We start from the raw sequence: 20,318 nt of genomic DNA on the forward strand, positions 1-20,318 counted from the left end.
GACAGACTCTATGGAGGCCAAGGGGCTGACTTTCACCCAGGCCCAGACTATGGTCTTCCCTCCAGGGTATGGCCCCCGGGCCCTTCCCGCCAATATCAGATTCTTGGTCATTCTCAACTAGCTTTCCATTGGCTCGCCCAATCTCTCTACCGCTTGTCCCAACCTCATCGCTTAAAGGACAGTTTGGGGGGGTTGATCTGGGGGAAAGAACAAAACTTGAGGAGGAGGGGGTGTGGTCACAGGGGTGTCCCCACCTTGATTGGCTGACCTTTCCAGAAAGACTTCAAGAATTCCGCTGGCCCCGCCCCTGACCTGCGGCCTCTCCCCTTGGGAACTCCTGCTTGGCTAAAAGTTCGAGGGGCGGGCTTGGGGTGGGGTGTTTGCTCTGGACTCTGGAAAGCCGGGAGCCTGACAGTCTATTTGAAGGGTCCGATGCATCCCTTCTTTACCGTCTCTGCGTTGTGGTTGGGGGTCATCCTTCAGGGTCCGAAAGCAGCTAGGAGAGCCGCAGGAACATTTCTCACCGTCCGTTATGCCCCAAGTGAGTGCGCCGGCGTATGGGCTGCGGGTGCCCTTGGCAGGGTATAGGCTGAGGGTTCAAGGATGAGGGATCTTCTGAGATTGGTGCTTGCAGAGGATCCGGAGACTCGCGAAGTCTGTGCTCCCGAGCGAGTGGGAGTGCTCTACCCTTCTTCTGTATATGGGCTGCAATACCATTCGCTTCTTCTGGTCCATCTCCCATACCCTGATATTGCCAGCTCTGCTAAGACCTGTCCCTCCCTTGCCCCTCCGCTCACCACCTGGAAGTTGACCCTATTCCTGGCTGCTGGTCCATAGTCTTTGACGAGCTAGTGAGTCTACAGAGGGGAGCAAGGGAAAGTGGTACTAGGCATGGATCAGAGTACGGCAGAGATAGGGAACCTGCCTCCTCCAGGCCACATGTGACTCTCTAGATCTTCAAGTGCGGCATTTTGAGTGAATCCAAACTTCCCGGAACAAATCCCCTTACTAAAAGGATTGGCTGCACCCAAAGACCTAGAAAACCACAGGTGGCCTCTAGAAGGAAGGTTCTCCAACCCTCGAGTAGGGGTGACACTTGGCTGTTAGGGGTTTCATTTGCATGGGGCAGAGCAGGATGTGGGGAATCCCCTTCCTTGAGTTGAGATGGAAGGGAAAGGGAAGAGGTGAGCAGAGCTAAATCTTCAGCCAGAGGATCAGATTTTCAGAAATGACTGACTCTCTTGTGGAGTTAAGTCCAAGCCATGCTGATTCTACAGAAAGAGGTCAGGCTGAGGAGACTTCACCACAAAAGGAGGAGGCTGGAGATGTCCAACTGGGTGGGGGAGGAGGCAGAGGAGTCCTCAGGTCCTTCCCAATTCTAGTCCTGTCCCCTTTCAAAAGAAGACCTAATTAACCTCACAAAATACCTGTCTTGCTTCTTGTTTAGGAAACCAGCTCACAAGATAACCCTGGCTCTCTACCCTCCCCCTTCTCCTTTGATTTAGAACAAGGAGGCGCCCCACTCCTGTGCTGCCCTCAATTGTTCACTCTTCTTTCGGAGAGATGGGGGACAGGCAAAGCTAAATTCCTTGATCGTAGTTTCTCTGCCAAGTTCACCACTGATTCCCATTCTTTGTGAAACTCCCCCTCCCTGACAACTCCCTTCTGGACATGGCTTGCTCCTGACCTAGCTTGGCACCAAGACTTGGCTCCGGGGGATGTGGGAAGCTGTTCTTGAAAACTTTCCTGAAGAGGAATTCCTTCCCTGTTAAGTGAGATGAGGGTAGCTCAGAAAGAATAAGTAGGAGGGCAGGACAATGACTGGGAATTGTGGGGAAGCAAGGTAAGGCTTAACTAGCTACCAGGGAGTTTCCCCATCAAGTATAGTCTATCTCCTACTCTTGGGATAGCACCAGGTTCGTCCTTTCCTTTCTCATCATTGCCCAAGTTCCAGGACGCATATCATGCCAGTCAAAGATAATGCTAGGGCAGCCTGTGTGACAGAGAGAACATGGGGCTGGGACTCAAGGAAAGCTTGGATTCTACTTAGGATTCCATTGCTCACTTGGGTGACCTGGGACACGTCCCTTCTCCCTTCTTGCCACCTCAGTTTCTCAGTCTGTAAAGTGAGGATTGGTTTGAATCAATCATCTAACTTAGTTCATCATTAACAGATGGGGTAACTAACAGGACTCCCCCAAGGTCACAGAGCTGAGACTAACTCCTACCTCAGCATCAACTAGCCTGGAAGAGAGTCTGCTCTCCTAAAGTGGGGAGTGGTTCCTCCCCAATTGGAAGCTCTGGGTCCCCAGCTCCCAGGCTGCTCTAACTTTACTCTACTTGGTGTCTTCAGGAATTTAATCTTCGATTGAACATCCAGCCTGGAGTGTGTGTGAAAGTAAAAGGAGATATATTGGCTAATGCCTCCGGGTGAGTGTGAGATGGGAAGATTAAAACAAAGTTTAACCCTGGGTGAGAGCTGAATCCTTTACACAGCAGCTGCTTTGGCCTCAATCCCACATGGCTGGGCTAGGACTCAGCATCAGGAAAACTTCCTAGCAGGACCTTCCCAGGAACTGGAATGAACATTTTACCTAGAGTGAGCTTCCTGTCTGTGGAGGAATTAAAATATGTACTTTGGTCACTTGTTTAAAAGGGTGTTGCTAGGAGAGGACTGCAGAAGGGAAAGCATGGTGCTTCAGGAAAGGATTGGATGAGAGTCCCTTTGAGATTTTCTTTCTGGCACTTCCTCAGTGGGGGTTTCCAAGGCTCTGGGACCCGTGGCAATGATGGAGATGTGTTCTCTATTCCCAGTTTTGGAATTAACCTGGGCAAGGATGAAGAAAACATTGCCCTGCACTTCAATCCTCGCTTCAACATTTTTCATGACCAAAGCATCATCATTCTCAATTCTAAGACAGAAGGTGTTTGGGGCACAGAGCAAAGGGAGCCCTTCTTCCCTCTTAAGCAAAATACGACTTCAGAGGTAAGAGCAAATAATCAGACTGTAAAATATTAGAGCTGGGAAGGACCAGAAGTTGATCTCACCACCCCTTGCATTTGAGAGAAGAGCCCTGGAAGCAAACTGTGTTGGGAAAAAGAGGAAAATAAGCAGGAAAAGGGGTCATCAGGTTTCCAATCATCAATGGCAAGAAGCCCAGCATGGCTTGCATTTAGTGGGGGTGTAGGAAATGGAAGGAGTAGTGAAGGTCTGTGGTGCCAGTAGGATATAAGTAGACTCTGGTATCCCAGGCTATGATCCTAGAATTAGAGCTGGAGAAGATCTCAGGGCCCAGTTAGTCTGACCCTCTCTCTCCCCTCCCCATCTGAAAGAGGAGGAAACAGGCTTAGAATGAAGAAATGCTTTCCCAAGGTCACACAGTGTTTTGTACCAAGTGTCTTGAGGTGGGACTTGAACCAGGTCTTCCTGTCTCCATGAGCAATTTTCTGGGTTCAATTCTTTCTGTCCTCTTCCCATTCAGATTTCCATAACCTTTGAAGGAGAGCGATTTCTAGTGAATGTGGATAACAAACTCACCATCAGTTTCCCCAATCGCCTTGGCTTAAAACAAGTAGACTTTATGGCAGTTCGTGGGGACTTCCAAGTCAGAAGCCTGGTCTTCAATAAGATTGATTCAAGCAATTCAACTTTAGATGCATTTTGACTCTTGGGTCTCTTTTTACTAATAAAATTAGTGATAATGATAACAGCTGACATTGTCTGTTATTGTGGTCTGGGAGACAGAGGGCTGGGTTTGGGGATGGGAAGGATGGCTGAGTAACCCTGGACAAGTCCCTTGACCTCAATGTTCCTTTGATGACTGTCTAGGACAGATGTTCTCCACCTGGGGTCTGTGGGTAATTTTCCAATGGGAAAAAAGAACCATCTTCATTGTCACTAATTCCTGGTTTTCCCATTATCACTCTGTATTTTTATTACATTTATAACATTTTTCTGCTTGATACCATATATCTTGCCTGTCAATTAGATAGGGGAAGGATGAGAGGGATGGAGAGAATTTGGAAACCAGAATTTAAAACAAAAACAATGTAACTTTAAAAAACATTCAGAAATGAAAAAACAGCACAACAAGCACTGCCGCATTATTCTGAGAAGGGATCCCTGGGTTTGCCCCGTTTGTCGGGTGCCCAGACCATCGCACAAAAAGATGTTACGAGCATTTAGAAGTCCTGACCTATACCTGATTAGCAATGGTGAAGAGATTTTCCGAAGTAGTAATTTCCAGGAGAACCTCTATGTATTATTGAAGGGAGGGGACCAGAGCACTGACTGTGGTCAAACCCACCTGCTTGAAAGGTGTTGAGTACAAAACAGTGAAGCTCTGTGTCCCTTGGTGAACCAACCTAAGGAAGCTCAGAGCCATCTAGAGGCCAGATGGGAAGAGAGTGGAAAGATATTCACTTCGTCTGCAACCAGAGGTATTGGGTTTGAACTTGACCTCTGATCCTCACTGCCTAGAATTCCTTGGAGAAGAACCTGGTCCTCACTTTCCTCAAGGGTAAAATGAGGAACTTAGCAACCAATGTCATTCCAGCTCTCTATGCCTAGGCTCCTAGAGGCCCAAGTCAATCCCCAGGTCTCAGTTTCCACCTCCATAAGGGGAGACAGTTGGATCAGATGGCCTCTGAGGACGCTTCTGTGAGCTCACTGGTCTCTCCACCTCTGAAGTAAAATAAAACCCAGTATATCTTCCCACCATGCAAGGAAGAAAGAATTCAGCTCTCAAACATTGGTAAACATCACTGGTTCTTGTTCAGTTCCCAATTCAAAGGCTTTGTATCACCCCAGACAAAGGATACTTTGTGTTCTCTGAAACAGAGGCCAGGGCCTCCACAGTGAGTGCTGAGAGATGGTCTTATCATTCTGGGTCTGGCCCTGTCCCAAGGCCTGATAGGCTGGAAGAAGCCCACTCACCACATCCACTCTTCCCACAGCAAAAGGCAGGTGATGTTTCACTCTAGGCTAGGCCCAGAATCAGAGAGAGGAATGAGAGGGAGCCTCCAGGCCTGAATGGAAAGAGTTTCCATGCGCCTGGTGGTCCAAAGGTGAAAGCCAGGTTCCAGGGCAGCCTGTGCTGGGAATTGACTGCATGTCTGAGGGCAGACCTTAATCCCTCTCTGAGCCTGTTTTGTGGGGTCAGGTAATGGCCTTAGATCATGAGATTTGATCACTGCACATTGACACAACCTCCTTGAGTAGAACACAGCACTGGGAGAGAAACAGGGAGGTCCTGGAGGGACTGCACTACTAAGTGGACCGTATATCAGGCTTGATAGCAGGGCTGGAGACAGAGGCCACATGACCAGCTGCAGGGCAGCCAAGAGGATGGACTTCCATCTGATTCCCATTTCTTCTCTGCTGGTCTCTTTTTCACTCTTCTCAGGAAACAACCCCTTCTCCATTATACTATCCCAGTCCAGGTTGGAAGTTTCACTCCCCCCAACCACAAGAAATCAGAGAAAAGGGGAGAGGGAGAGACACAGCCTTAGAGAGAGAGAGAGAAAAGCAGAGAGAGGGAGACAGAGAGAGAGACGGTGAGGAGTTGGGGGGACTGGGAAGAAGCCCACTACGAAGTGGAAAGTATGGTAGACTTGATAGCAGGGCTGGAGACTGAGGTCACCTGACCTGCTGCAGAGCAACCAAGAGGTCAGGTTGTCATCTGATTCAAATGTCTTCTCCCCTGGTCTCTTTTACATGGTTCTCAGGAGACAACTCCTTCCTCATTATCCTGATCCAGTGTGGAAATTTCATTCCCTCCAATCACAACACATCAGAGTAAAAAGGAGAGGGAGAGACAGAGACAGAGAGAAAGAGAAACATAGAGAGACAGACAGACAGAGACAGAGAGACAAAGAGAAAGATTCTCCATCTTCTGGGTCAGTAGGTCAGGACCTGCCTCCCAGTTCCCCAAGAGACCTAGTTATCCCTTCTCCCTTTACCTTGGGCTAGGTGTCCTCTCCCACCATTACCTCCCACTTTCATCTCCTACCATTCCCCTAATGGCAGCATCCCCTCCACCTCAACCTTCTGATCCCACCTCCCCCTTCTCTCAAATCTTGCTCTGTCAATGCTGCCTTAAATTCTCTTCTAACCCCACTCTCTCTCTTCCAGACTGAGAAGCTATGACTCTGGGGACACAGGATGCCTCAGTTTCCTCCTCTGTAAAAATGAGGATGTTACACTAGATGACCTCTGATCTCCTCTCAGTTCTGAATCTATGATCTCAAGGGACTCTCTGTTGGAACACTAAGTACCATTATTTCCTCAACTCCTGTTTTTTGTCTGGTTCAGGGACTTCCCCTCTCCCCTACACACACACACACACACACACACACACACACACACACACACACACACACACACACACACACACGCACCTAGCAGTGTGTTGATCTTGGGGCCCTGGATCCAGTTGGTTCAAAATTTTGGAGCATTAATCAGCATGAATCAGTGAGGCCTGTCTCTTAAGGGACCAATCAGATGGTTGGAATCCATTAAAGTGCCAGTTTCTAGTGGGGCAATGGGAGGGGGTGCCCTGAATGCCAATTGGAGGGTCCATGTGGCTCCTGCCCAGATTTGAAATGGAAAGAGGAACCTGCACCCCAAGAACTGTGATGGGACATGGTGGGACCCTCAATCCCTTTACCTGGGACTGTAGGTGTGTTTGTCCCACTGGTCCAGGTCTTTTCTGTTACTAGTTTATTTATTAAGGTATTACGACATTGTAAGAGGGGTCACCATGTCCCCTTTAAATCTACCCAACTCTCCTCTTCCTCCATTCCAGAAACTTGGAACTGAATCAATATTAATTCCTGGGTATCTGTGTATTGGGTGAAGTTAGAGGCTTTCATCAGAGCTCTCCTGCCCATACTCAACTGACCTCTGTCTGGCCCACAGAAGTCACCCCATTAACCCCAAATTTTGGAAAATCTTGGGGAGGGAGAGATTTGAGAGAGGCAGAGGGAGCTACTTAGAACCCTAAGTGAAGGTGGGGTATGAGCAGGAATACCATATCTCTGGTCAGAATAAACTGAGTCCTGAAGGTAGATTAAGCCTTAGAGGCCCTCCAATGGCCTTCCTAGGTTGGCTGGGCAGATCCAGGACACTTCACTCAATGCCAACTCTATTGAGAGCATGTGGTCATCTGTTGGAGGGAAAGAATGACTAGGACCAATCAGAGAGCCCTGACTGGGGATGGGCACCAAGCAGAGCAGGGTGAGTGAACTCCTAGACATCATGTGGCTTCCCTGTATCACCTGTGATCAAGGAGAAAGTAGGAGAGACCTGGGTTAGAATTCTGACACTGCCCTGACAAATGTGTGGCCAGGAATGGTCACCTGCTCACACTGAACTTCAGCTTCCTTTTCATGGGTACATGATGGGGAAGAAACAGAAGGAAAGAAACTTAGAAACAGAGAGCCCTTCAGAGCTGCCTTGAGAATGAGACCTCATCCAAAATGTCCAAGAGAAGATCTGTGCTGGTATCTGAGGGCTACAGGAGGCTTCTGGGAGTCAAAATATGCTGATGAAATGTACTATGGCAATGGGTTACTAGGGTACAAGGAAGCTTGCTCTTAGATAATACTGGTCATCATTTTTGTTGTGCTTTGGCCTTTTGCTTCATGGAATTTGTGTGTATGTTGAACTTTTCTTTGTCACCTTGTTGATCTGTCTCTCTCGTCAAAATTACTCTGGCCTCTGAGTTTGGGGACATGACAGCTAATTTTAGACATTAATTCATGAAAATGCTGATGAATGAACTCCTAGTTAAGTGATTCAATGAAGGAGTGGGTTTTCAGCTCCATAATGAATTAAAAAGGAGAATTGAGGGGACTGAAAAGGAGCAGAAGAGCATGTGATTAATGGTGGGAATTGAGTGATCTATACTGACTCCATCCTGTAATTCATTTTTGGAGCTAGTGCATTTCCTTTTCTGTTTAACCCTGGATCTAGTCCAAATTCCTTCTTGAGAGGAAACATTTTTCAATAGTGGGAATTGGAAGAAAGTTTTATTGTATTCTTTGAACCTAGCTCTCCATGGCTGGGAATGAGGACCACCTCTTCCTGCTGCTTGGAGACCCTTAACTAAGGACCTAAGTATTGGGGACAAGAACCCTGGCCAGGTCCAAAATTGATGTAAGGAGTTTTCCCACAATTCCATATCTCAAGGAAGCTAGATGTCTTTTCTGAAAAGTGTCCCTGTACTGACCAATCAGTGTTTCCATATTCCTTGGTTATATACAGATATATGGGCACAGAGTCAGATACCTCTCTTTCTGAATTCAGAAAATTGTAACTGTTGTCTCTTTCTCTCCCAATTAAGACAGTTCTCAATCTTTCATCTAATTAGAAGTCAGATTATCTAATATTGTACTATTTCCTTTTAATTAAGTTTCCTTGGTTGATGGAATGTTTTTCATCTATAAAATTTCTATCTCCCTTTATTTCGGGTGCAGCCCTAAGGTGAGGAAGGGACTGGATCCTAGTTTCTTGGGCAGTTGCCCAGCATTACTTAAGACATCGATAAACGGGAAGACTCAGTCTTTGTCTCTCAGTTATTTAATCTTTCGACTGTAATATCTAAGGAGAGATTTAGTGTAAGGATCTTTATCTCCTTTTAAAAGAGGAGGAAACTGAGATTCAGAATGGAGATATGACTTGCTCATGGGTCACACTGCGGTCAATGCTGGTGGTAAGGGACCGGGGTAGTGCCAGGACTGTGGGGGAGAGGAAAGAGCTGGAATCAGGCTCAGGATGTGAAGCACTTGGGGTTGGGGAGGGGCTTGTAGGAGAGGAGCTGGGTCTGTTCTACCCTGATCACTGCAGATCCCTCTCTCTGCATGGTTTTGTTTCTCCAGCCTCTCCAAGGCTTATGGAGTGCTTCTGTTATCCCTGAGAAAGTTGGTGGGAGAAGGAATAGTTAAGGGTGTTGGGCTTGTGTACCTGAGCCTTGTCCAAAGGTACAGAGGGGCTGTCCTACAGGAGAAGACTCAGCCTGTTCCTGAACAGTTGCAGAGGCAGAGGAATTGGGAAAAGGTGCAGAGGGATCTGTCCGTTCAATGCAACCATGAGAGGTGTTCAAAAGTGGAACCAGTTTATGTCATAGGGAACAAGGGAAGCCTAGATGACCTCTAAGGGGAATATTTCTGAGGAAGATTTTAGTCTGAGGGCCCTTCCAAGTGGAGATTTGATGATTCTGTTAAGGGTTTGAGACAGCGACCAGATCTTTGATGACATTGTATGTATAGGGAACTCCTAGGTGAGGAAACCTGCGCTTCCCTCCATATACAAATCAGCACCTTCTCTGAAACATAGAGTCTTACAGTGGAGGTTCTTTGACTGCTTCGTGTCACTGACTCCATGTGCAGTTTGGTGAAGCTCTTCTGAGAAAAAACAATGTGACTGTTTAAATAGAAGGAAATAGTACATTTCAGTAAAGGTTCAGTGAAAATAAAGATCTAATTCTTTTTTGCTCTTCAACTTCACAAATCCCTTATAATCTACCCCTGGCCCCCAGGGGGAGATGTGTGAACTCCAGATTAAGAACTACCTGAGAGAATTGCTTCAAGCCCTAAGAAGTTAGGTGATTTGGGAAGTGCGATTTGGATCCCAGGTCTTCTTGACCTTGAGGGAGTGGATCTCTTTCAACTCTAAAGACCTACTTTTAATTCTATTATGATTCCAGTTTTCAGAGGAGGAAACTAAAGATCAGAGAATTGAAGTGACTTGCAGCTGTGGGTTCAAGCTTCAGATCCCCCTCATGAGAGGAACAAGAGACAAGGCTGAAAGAGGAGGGAAGATGGGGAAAATGAGATCCCTTCTCTTTCCCTTAGGGAGCTCATACCTCCTCATACCCTCCTCAACCAACCACTTTGGCTCAGTGGAATCACAGGGCCCTCTATCCTCTGACCTTATGCCTCTTTTCCATTGGTCTCACTTTCAGGAGAAGGGTCTGTGAGTGTTGAAGTAAGGCTATGACACAGGCTTCTCTGAGGCCCTTAGCCTGGGTCCCATTCTCTGGCAGCACCCAAGGGTCCCATTGGTGTCCCTGCCACTCCCTTCCTTGAGCTGGCATGGCAGGGCTTTCTGAGGCACCTCAGCCTGCCTTCCTCCAGCCTCATGATACAGACAGGGCAGAGAATGATTTCTGACAGCAGGTCAGAAAACCAAAAGTCAGCCTCAGGCACCTTGCCAGTCTTTCTTTCCTTCAAAGTGAAGGTATGGCAAACCTTCACAGGGTTCACTTAGGCTGGAGACACCCCCTGATCCTGGAAGGAGATGTCCAAAGAGTTTGGGTAGACTCATTGATTCCCCATCCCAAATGGAGATCAAACTGATTTGCTGCCCTCCTCCCAGCCACCTCATTCTCTAAGGAACCACTTCAAATTCAGTAAACCCTGATCTAAGGAAAGGTCCTCTCCCTACATCTCAATTTCCCAATTTAGAAGAGTTTTATATGGATATTTAATTCTGTGATATAGTGGAAAGAGGACTTGACTCGTGGTTAAAGGACTTGGGTACAAGGCCTGGTTCAAGTCCTCACTGCCCAAGTAACCCTATGGCCTCAGTTTCCCTACTATTTAAGAAATCAGATGGTTTCTTAGGGCCCTCCATGATATGACATCCTCTGCTTATGATTTTACCCTTCAGATTAACTCTTTGGAGGCCAGGGGACTGATTCTCACCCAGACCAGAACATGGCTTTTCCTCCATATCACTCCCAGTCCCTTCCTAAAAATATCAGATTCTTGTGTATTCTAAAAGTAATTTTCCTTTAGCTCCCCCAATTAATGTATAAGTCCCCACAATCCCATTTCACAAGGGACAGTTTTGGGGGTTTGGATGTGGGGAAGCTGCTAGAAAAGAATGGAGATTGATATGAAAGGGAGTGAGCAAAGGATTGTCTCCTCCTAGATTGGCTACCCCGCCAAGAAAGCTTTTAAAAATTCCACTGGTCCTGTCCCTGAGATACATCTCTTCCCCTTTTGTGCTGGAAAAAAGTTTGAAATGGAAGAACTGGGCTGCAGGGAAGTGCGGGACACTCACCTGGTTAGTTAGTTGTTGTCCTTGGTTCTTGAAGGGGACCAAAATGACATTACTATGCTAGGGTCAAGTTAAAGTGCCTCTGACTGTGGCTGATGAGACCAGTGGGAGCTCAGAGTGATCTACCACAGGTCAGGCACAAATAATCCATGTGAATATTTAGAGTGAATTCTCTCAACATGCACATCCCAGGTTTCCTTTGAGATATTTCAAATCTGCTTTGCTCATAGAACACAGTACCTTCTCTCATGTGGGCATGCTGTGCAAGGTGGTCCTGTGCCAGGGTCTCCCATATCACACAGTCAATTCCACAGGTCTTAAGAGAGACTTCACAGTGTCTTTGTACTGCTTCTTCTGACCATGATGTGAGTGCTTGCCCTGTGTGAATACTCTGCACAGTAATCTTTTCGGCAAGGCTTTCTTTAATTTTTTCCACTTGTGACCCTTTCTCACCCAAGAAATTTTTACATGGACCCTGGTATATTGGTATACCAGTCAAATATTTACTGATAAGAAATCATGAAATATTTATTTTGAAACAATTCTTTGGTATACATATAATTTTACCATACAGTACAGATGAAAGCAAATTTGCAATATTAAGGAGATGGATTCCTTATTTATTTTTGCCTAAAGGATTAAATCTTGGCGGAATGTTTTATACTGCAGGGTGCAGAGCATCTTCAACGTCTTTTAGAGTTGACTGATATTTTCATGCTATGGTTGTCAATGCTGAGAATACCTACTAAAAAGTGGCAGAAGTATGTTTAGGGCCATTTCAGAAATTGTGGAAAATTCTACCTTACTCCAAAGCCAAAATTCACTTAACAATATTTTAGGAAACTGAAGTTTTAAATCTGTGATAGTAGATAACCCAGTAAATTGTTCCTGACCTTTTAATGGCAGATGGCTGATGTTTTTGATTTCACTTGAGTATGGTTTTTGTACCCAACTTAGTTGTTTAGAATCAAAATTTGAAGGGAATCATTTCAGAAACTCTGTCGACAGACATTCCACATACTCAATTACAACACCTGACATTAAATCTTTGGAAGGTTAGTTTCAATTATAAAATCATGTCTGTCTGTAAACATTTCTGAAGAACCATTCCTCCCTTGCCCCATTCTTCCATATGTTAACTTTTTAATAAAACTTTGTTTTATCTTTTAATATAAATATATTACAATTTTTCCTTGAAGTGACAATTTTGAATCATTGAGTTTTTGAAAACATCTGAGAAATAACAGTTTGAAATCCATGAGTCATAATGAAAAATATTAACAAAATCAGATTTCTGCTCAGTCAAAAATATAACACTTGATCTTTAAATTTCAATAGTCTGTTTCAACTTTACTCTCTTGAGAGCCAGATTACCTCTCTGCACATAGTAATTAGCTTTTTGAATCAGAATCCAGGTCTCTCCAAAGGTTTAAAAACAAATGACTGCTAAGTGCATGGCTTTCAATGAAGTTAATTATTCGATAATATTGAGAAGCACAACATCTAACTCTGGTGGCATATATACATATATTATATATAGATAGATATAAATATAACAGATATAGATATGGAGATATAGATACACATACATATATCCATACATTCATTTGTGAAAAATTCATTAACTTCAAAATATATATATCTTCTGCTTCTGTGTGCCCTCTGAAAGGGCAACCAAATAATAATACCTCATGTATGCTTCCTTCATAAGCATATCTTACATAAAGTAACAACTGTGTCATCTTAGAAACATCGTTTGTTTTATCTAACTGTATTGCAAATTTTGGACTGCCATTAACCCTGGTAATAAGCTGCTGGAACTTTTTATTACTAATTTCAGAAATTATTGTGGAAATTGTGTCATTTGAGAAAATAATTTTATGAATTTCATCCCCACACTTTTTCCCATGAACTATTTATTACATTTTAATAGCAGCAGGTAACAAGAGATGTTCTATCAGGCAGTGTTTTCCAGTTCTTGCAATTAAATAGGAAATGTCACAAAATGCAAGTCAGTAGTTTTCGTGGACCAGAGCAAATTACTCAAAACATTGTTTTTCTTAAGATGGAAGATTTTAAAATTTGTTCAAAATATTCCTTTGGTTTACTGCAGTATGATACATGACTGGTATTAGGATGTCCTGTTAGTTTGGCTGGTTTCATGCTCTCTGGAGCCAAAACTTCATTTTAAAGTAAGTAAAGAGTGCTTTCCACACCAGCATCATGATTAGAAGTAATTCCATAGTGAGGAAATGATTCAACAAATTTTATTTTCCTTGACATTTTAACTGTACTATAAGCTGGTAGCAAAGACAGCTGCATTGTTATCAATATTTTTACCTCTTCCATTGAAATTTATCCACTGATGTTTTTGACTTAATATGTAAATAAATGTTGCTAAATGTTGCTAATAATTTTTCAAGTAAATACTAGCTTTAGTTTATGAAATTATGAAATTCCTTCCCTATTTAATGAGATGATAACAGCTTCAGAAGTAGGAAGAAGAGGGCAGGACAATAGCTGGAGAGTGTGAGAGAGGGAAAGTAAGGCTGACCAAGCTACCAGAGAGTTTCTCCAGTGAGATATAGTTCACCACTGTCCTCCCTTTATTATTGCCCAAGTACCAGGACACATGCAATTTAAACCTAAGATGTCACTGAGGCAGCCACTGGGTTGGGGAGAGTGTGAGTTTGAGACTCAGGGAAAACTTGGGTTCCACTTCTGATTCTGTTACTCACTTATGTGACTTAAGCTCACTTCTTGCTTCTTGGAGCCTCACTTTTCTGATCCACCAAATGAGTCAACTGGATCAACCATCTAGCCTGGTTCCTTATTTAACAGATGGGGAAAGTGAGACCCAGAGATATAAAGGGGTTTCCCAAAGGTCACAGACTCCCTTCAGCACTAATGAGCTTGGGGAGAGTCTGCTTTCTTAAAAATTCCTTGTAGAATGGCCCCTCCCCAACTGGAAGGTCAGGGTCCCCACAGCTCCCAGGCAGCCCTAATCATGCTGTGCTTTGTCTCTTTAGCTCATTGTTGCCAGTAACTTGGACTTCAAACCGGGAGCCTACATAAAAATGGTGGGAAAAGTTTTAACTGATGCCAAGTAGTAAGTGTGAGATGGGAAGGAAGAGACAAAATTTAACTCTGGGTAAGAGCTGAATCCTGTACACACCTGTTTGCAATTGGCCCATGATTAGAAGCATCAAGTTTTTGCCTTAGCCTTCAATGGCAGAGCCAGGATACAGCATCAGGAAAATGTTCCCAGCAGAAACTTCCCAGTAGCTGGAAAGGACAGTTTGGAGAGTGAGTGAACTCCCTATCTCTTGAGGAAGAAAAATATGTACCATGGTCACTTCTTAGACAGCATCTGGGTGAGAGGGAACTGAGAAGAGTGGCCATGGTACTTCAGGTCAGGACTGAATGAGAACTTTTTGGGGTTCTTCTAGCTCAGGCATTCTCTGAGTGGTGTGTTTCCAAGACTCTGGGACCCATGCTAATAATGGAATTATATTCTATATTTCCAGGAGTATGTTGGAGATAGAGAAGGACTACCTTAACATTGTCCTGCATTTCAACCATCTTAAAGATACCAAAATCATAATCCTCAGATCCAGGCAGGAAAACTCATGCTGCAAAGATTAGAAACCCATTTCTCCTTTATGCTGGTGTGGTGGGGCTAAGAAGCCAGAATCAGAGCATGGAATGTTCCATCTGGATAGGACCCAAAACCTAATCTTATCTGACTCTTGAATTTCACAGAAGAGTCCTGGAAGCAAACTCTAATGCTGGATGGTAATGGCAAGAAGGACCATGGTGCCTCTTGAGCTGAGGAAAGGGGGTGAGACAAAGGGAGGGGTGGTGAAGGGCTGGGGTGCCAATAAAATAAGAGATGTCTGTGGTCTTCCAGGACATGTGTCCTGGTTTGTTGGGCAATTGCCAAGCATTGCATAAGACTTGGATAAACTTGGAAGATGGCCTTTGTCTCCTTGGTCATTTAATCTTTTGCCAGAACAACTAGGAAGGGATTTGGAGCAAATATGGTTATCTTCTTTTCATAGAGGAGGAAACTGAGATTCAGAGTAGAGATATGACTTGCCCATGGGTCACACAGGTGGCAATACAGGGGGTGGGCAAGAGTGGGAGAGCCAAAGGAAGGGGCTGCAATCAGGCTCAGAATATGAGGCACTTGGGGTTGGTAGGGGTCTGGGAAGAGGGGAGTTGTGTCTGCTCTGCCTTACTGCTGGGAGCTCCCTCTGCCTGGGGATCATGGTTTTTGCTTCTCCAACCTCTCCAAGGCTTATGGAGTGCTTCTCTTGCCCTTGAGATAGATTATGGTATACAGAATAGTTTGGGGTGTTGGGCTTGGGTACCAGAGCTTTGCCTGTTTGGTCCTGCTCAGCTCCAAAGGCAAAACCAAGAGGAATTGGGGAAAAGTGCAGAGGGACTTATCCATTCAATGCAACTATGGGAGCTGTCCAAAACTGGAATCAGTTGATACCAATGGGAGTGAGTTTTCCATTATTTGAAGTGAGTTTCCCATTGTTGGAAGTCTTCAAGGGGAACATAGATGACTGCTTGGGTGGAGTGTTTCAGAGGAAGATTATATTTCTAGAGATACCTAAAGGCCCTTCCAAGTGGAGATTTGATGATTCTGTTAGGGGATAGGGACAGGGAACAAATCTGCTATGACATTGTATCTACAGGGAACTCCCAGGAGATCCAAATTCCCTCCAAAAGCAAGTCAGCACCTTCTCTGAAAATTAGATTCTGGTGAAGCTCTTCTGATAAAAATGTGGCTTTTTAAATATAAAAGGTCATGTATGTTTCAGTTAAAATCCAGTAAATATAGAGATGTAATTTCTTTTTTTTCTCTAAGTTTATAAATCCCTTGTAATTTATGCATGGACCCTAGGGAGATCTGTGAACCCCACTCTAAGAACACCCTTTTCAGAGGGTGACCTCAAGTTGTGAAAAGTTAGGTGACTTAGAAGGTGGGATTTGAACCTAGGTCTTCATTACTTTGAGGGAGTGGATCACTATCCACTACAATGTCCCACTTTTAGTACTATTAGGATCCCAATTTACTGATGAGCAAACTAAAGATGAGAGAATGTATATGTCTTACAGGGGAAGGTCCCCTCCTGAAGAGAGGAACAAGACACAAGAGTAAAAGAGGAAAAAGATTGCAAGAGAACATCACTTCTTTTCACTCAGGTCGCTCATATCTCCTTCATCCCCACTCCATAAACCATTATTGTTTAATGAAATCACAGGGGTTTGTACCCTCAGACCTAGCACATTTCTTTCATTGTCTCATTGTTAGGAGAGATTTCTGCGGGTGTCCGAGGAGAGGGTGTATCACAGGATTCCTGGGGCCCCTATCCTGGGACCCAGTTGGAAAGCACCATCCTTGGGGTCATAGGGCCTGGGTAAAAATCCTAGCTCAGCTCCTCAGGCCCAAGTGACCCCTGGGCCTCAGTTTCCAAACTTGTTAAGAAACCACTTGCTTTCTTAAGTTTCTCTATGTTTTGCCATCTTCTAATTGGGATTTCCCCCTTCAGATGGACTCTGTGAAGGCCAAGGGGCTGACTTTCACCCAGGCCCAAACTATGGTCTTCCCTTCAGAGTGTGCCCCACAGGCCCTTCCAGCCAATATCAGATTCTTGGTCATTCTCAACTAACTCTCCACTGGCTCCCCTAATCTCTACCACTCGTCCCAACCTCATCTCCTAAAGGACAGTTTGGGGGGTTGATTTGGGGAAAAGGATAGAAAAGAATAGAGCTTGGGGAGGATGAAGTGTGGCCACAGGGGTGTCCCCACCTTCATTGGCTGACCTTTCCAGAAAGACTTCAAGAATTCCGCCGGCACCGCCTCTGACCTGCGGCCCCTCCCCTTTGGTACTCCTGCTTGGCGAAAAGTTCGAGGGGCGGGGCTGGGGTGGGGTGTTTGATCTGGACTCTGGAAAGCCGGGAGCCTGACAGTCTATTTGAAGGGTCCGACGCGTCCCTGGTTTACCATCTTTGCGTTGTAGTTGAAGGTCATCCTTCAGGGTCAGAGCGCAGCCAGGAGAGCCGCAGGAGAATTTCTCGCTGAGCGTTATGCCCCAAGTGAGTGTGCTGGCGTATGGGTTGCAGGTATCCTTGGCAGGGTATAGATTGAGGGTGTCCTTCTGCAGGGTATAGGCTGAGGGTCCAAGGGTGAGGGATCTTCTGGGGTTGGTGCTTGAAAAGGATCCCGGAGACTCGAGAAGCAGATGGGAATTCTCTCCTCTTCCTCTGTTATGGTTGAAATACCTTTCCCTTTTTTCTTCCATCCCCCCTCCTCCCCACACCCTGATCTTCTCACCCCGTGCTAGGGCTGTCTCTCCATCCCCCTCCCCCCACCATCTTGAAGCTGACCTTATACCTGGCTGCTGACCCAAGGTCTTTGACCAGCTAGTGAGTCCAGAGAGATCCTGGGGAGAGGGGAGCAAGGGAAAGTGGGTAGGGTAGGGCAGGGATGGGGAACTTGCCTCGTCGAGGCAAGTGGCTCTCTAGGTCTTCAGTCGTGATCCTTTCACTGAATCCAAACTTCAAAGAATAAATCCCCTCACTAAAAGGATTGGCTGCACCCAAGGACCTAGAAAACCACATGTGGCCTCTAGAAGGAAGGTTCCCCAACCCTGGAGTAGGGTGACATTTGGCTATTAGGGGTTTCATTTGCATGGGGTAGAGTAGGATGTGGGAAATCCCCTTCCTTGAGTTGAGATGGAAGGTAAAGGGAAGAGGTGAGCAGAGCTGAATCTTTTGCCAGAGTATCAGACATTCTGAAATGACTGACTGTCTTGTGTAGTTAACTCCAAGCCATGCTGATTCTACAGAAAGAGAGCAGGCTGAGGAGGCTCCACTGGAAAAGGAGGAGGCTGGAGAGGGCCAACTGGGAGGGGCAAGAGGCAAAGGAGTCCTCAGGTCCTTTCAAATTCTAATCCTGTCCCCTTTAAAAACGAGACCTAATTAACCTCACAAAATACATGTCTTGCATCTTTTCTAGGAAATCAACTCACAAGATAACCCTTGCTCTCTACCCTTACTTCTCCTTTGATTTAGAACAAGGAGGCGTCCCACACCTCTGCTTCCCAGCTCCATCACTCTTCCTTTGGAGGGGTCCTTGATCTTAGTGTCTCTGCCAGGGTCTTCCTTGATTCCCCATTCTTTGTGAACCTCGCCCTCCCTTGCCCACTCCCCTTTTCCTGGGCATGGCTGGCTCCTGCTCTAGATTGGGACTAAGACTTGACTCTGGGGAATGGGGGAAGCTCTTTCTGAAAACCTTCCTTTTGAGAAATTCTCTTCCTGTTAAGTGAGGTGATGGCAGATCAGAGGAGGGCAAGACAATGGTCGGGAGTGTGAGGAAGGCAAGTTAAAGCTTATTAGCTACGAGAGATTCTCTATTAGTATAGTCTATCTCCTACTCTTGAGGTAGCACCAGGTTCCTCCCTTCCAGCTTCACCCAATGGCCAGGACGCATATCATGCCAGCCAGAAATGGTGCTAGGGCAGCCTGTGTAACAGAGAGAACATGGGCCTGGGCCTAAGGAAACTTGGATTCCACTTCTGATTCTGTTGCTCACTTTGGTGACCTGGGAAAGGTCACCTCAGTTTTTCAATCTGTAAAGTGAGGATTGGTTTGAATCAATCATCTAGCTTAGTTCCTCATTTAACAGATGGGGTAACTAACAGGACTCCCCCAAAGTCACAGAGCTGAGACTAACTCCTACTTCAGCATTAACTAGCCTGGAAGAGAGTCTGCTCTCCTAAAGTGGGGAGTGGTTCCTCCCCAATTAGAAGCTCTGGGTCCCCTCAGCTCCCAGGCTGCTCTAACCTTATTCTACTTGGTGTCTTCAGGAATTTAATCTTCGATTGAACATCCAGCCTGGAATGTGTGTGAAAGTAAAAGGAGATATATTGGCTAATGCCTCCGGGTGAGTGTGAGATGGGAAGGGTAAAACAAAGTTTAACTCTGAGTGTGGGCTGAATCCTTTACACATCTGCTTGCACTTGACCCCTGATTAGAAACACCAAGTTGGTTTGACCTCAGCCCCAGATAGCAGGGCCAGGACTCAGCATCAGGATCTTCCCAGGAGCTGGAATTGACATTTTAGACAGGTAGTGACCTACAGAGGTCTCTGTAGAAAGTAAAATGTGTACCATGATCATTTGTTAAACCAGGTGATGCTAGGAGGGGACTGCAGAAGGAAAGGCATGGTGCTTCAAAACAGGATTGGATGAGAGTCCCTTTGGGGGTCTTCTCTCTGGTACTTTCTGAGTGGGGGTTTCCAAGGCTCTGGGACCCATGGCCATGATGGAGATGTGTTCTCTATTCCCAGATTTAGAATTAACCTGGGCAAGGATGAAGAAAACATTGCCCTGCACTTCAATCCTCGCTTCAACTATTATGGCCAAAACATCATTGTCTACAATTCTAGGAAAGAAGGCGTTTGGGGCACAGAACAAAAGGAGACCAACTTCCCTTTTAAGGAAAATATGAGTTCAGAGGTAAGAGCAGAGAATCAGAGTACAAAATATTAGAGCTGGGAAGGACCAGGAGGGGATCTCTGGGAGATTTTGCATTTGAGAGAAGAGCCCTGGGAGCAAACTTTGTTGGGAAAAAGAGGAAAATTAGCAGGAAAAGGGGTCATCAGGTTTCCACACATCAGTGGCAAGAAGCCCAGCATGCTTTGCAGTTTAGTGAGGGTGTAGGAAATGGAGGGAGTTGGGAAGGTCTGTGGTCCCAGTAAGATACAGATAGACTCTTTGGAGCTGGAGAGAACCTCAGGGCTCAGCTAGTCTCACCCTCCCTCCCCCGGCCGCGTCCCCGGCCCTGTCCCATTTTAGAGAGAGGGAAACAGGGTCAGAATGAAGAAATGCTTTCCCAAGGTCACACAGTGTTTTGTACCAAGTGTCTTGAGGTGGAATTTGGATCCAGGTTTTCCTGTCTCCAAGAACAGGGTTCTGGGTTCAGCTCTTTTTGTCCTCTCCCCATTCAGGTTTCCATAACCTTTGAAGGAAAGCAATTTGTAGTGAGAATGGATAATGGCCAGGAGAACACTTTTCCCAATCGTCTTGACTTAAAAACAATAGACTTTATGTCATTTTATGGGGACATCAATGTTAGAAGCATGGACTTCAATTAGAGTGCTCCAATCACATCCTCTTGAGATGATTTTTGACTCTTGGGTCTCATTTTACTAATAAATTTGCCGATGATGATAACA

The 20,318-nt window shown here is 45.5% G+C and overlaps 2 protein-coding genes across 2 annotated transcripts; both read left to right on the top strand.

Moving 5' to 3' along the window:
• The first annotated feature begins 374 nt into the window (after positions 1 to 374).
• LOC140534690 (16 kDa beta-galactoside-binding lectin-like) lies at positions 375 to 3,710 on the top strand. The gene is made up of 4 exons (XM_072655999.1): positions 375 to 541; positions 2,354 to 2,430; positions 2,815 to 2,986; positions 3,483 to 3,710. The coding sequence occupies exons 1-4, from the start codon at positions 533 to 535 to the stop codon at positions 3,663 to 3,665; spliced, it is 441 nt and encodes a 146-aa protein (XP_072512100.1). The 5' UTR covers positions 375 to 532; the 3' UTR covers positions 3,666 to 3,710.
• A 13,244-nt stretch (positions 3,711 to 16,954) lies between these two features.
• LOC140534691 (galectin-1-like) lies at positions 16,955 to 20,318 on the top strand. Its single transcript, XM_072656000.1, has 4 exons — positions 16,955 to 17,176; positions 18,949 to 19,025; positions 19,431 to 19,599; positions 20,091 to 20,318. The coding sequence occupies exons 1-4, from the start codon at positions 17,168 to 17,170 to the stop codon at positions 20,235 to 20,237; spliced, it is 402 nt and encodes a 133-aa protein (XP_072512101.1). The 5' UTR covers positions 16,955 to 17,167; the 3' UTR covers positions 20,238 to 20,318.

The sequence above is a fragment of the Notamacropus eugenii genome, chromosome 3 (genome assembly GCF_028372415.1).
Source record: "Notamacropus eugenii isolate mMacEug1 chromosome 3, mMacEug1.pri_v2, whole genome shotgun sequence".
In the NCBI taxonomy this organism is placed as follows: Eukaryota; Metazoa; Chordata; class Mammalia; order Diprotodontia; family Macropodidae; genus Notamacropus; species Notamacropus eugenii.

Coding starts and splice junctions, on each gene's coding strand:
- LOC140534690 (XM_072655999.1), top strand. Junction 2,431..2,814: donor ATATTGGCTAATGCCTCCGG/GTGAGTGTGAGA, acceptor CTCTATTCCCAG/TTTTGGAATTAACCTGGGCA. Junction 2,987..3,482: donor AGCAAAATACGACTTCAGAG/GTAAGAGCAAAT, acceptor CTTCCCATTCAG/ATTTCCATAACCTTTGAAGG.
- LOC140534691 (XM_072656000.1), top strand. Junction 19,026..19,430: donor ATATTGGCTAATGCCTCCGG/GTGAGTGTGAGA, acceptor CTCTATTCCCAG/ATTTAGAATTAACCTGGGCA. Junction 19,600..20,090: donor AGGAAAATATGAGTTCAGAG/GTAAGAGCAGAG, acceptor CTCCCCATTCAG/GTTTCCATAACCTTTGAAGG.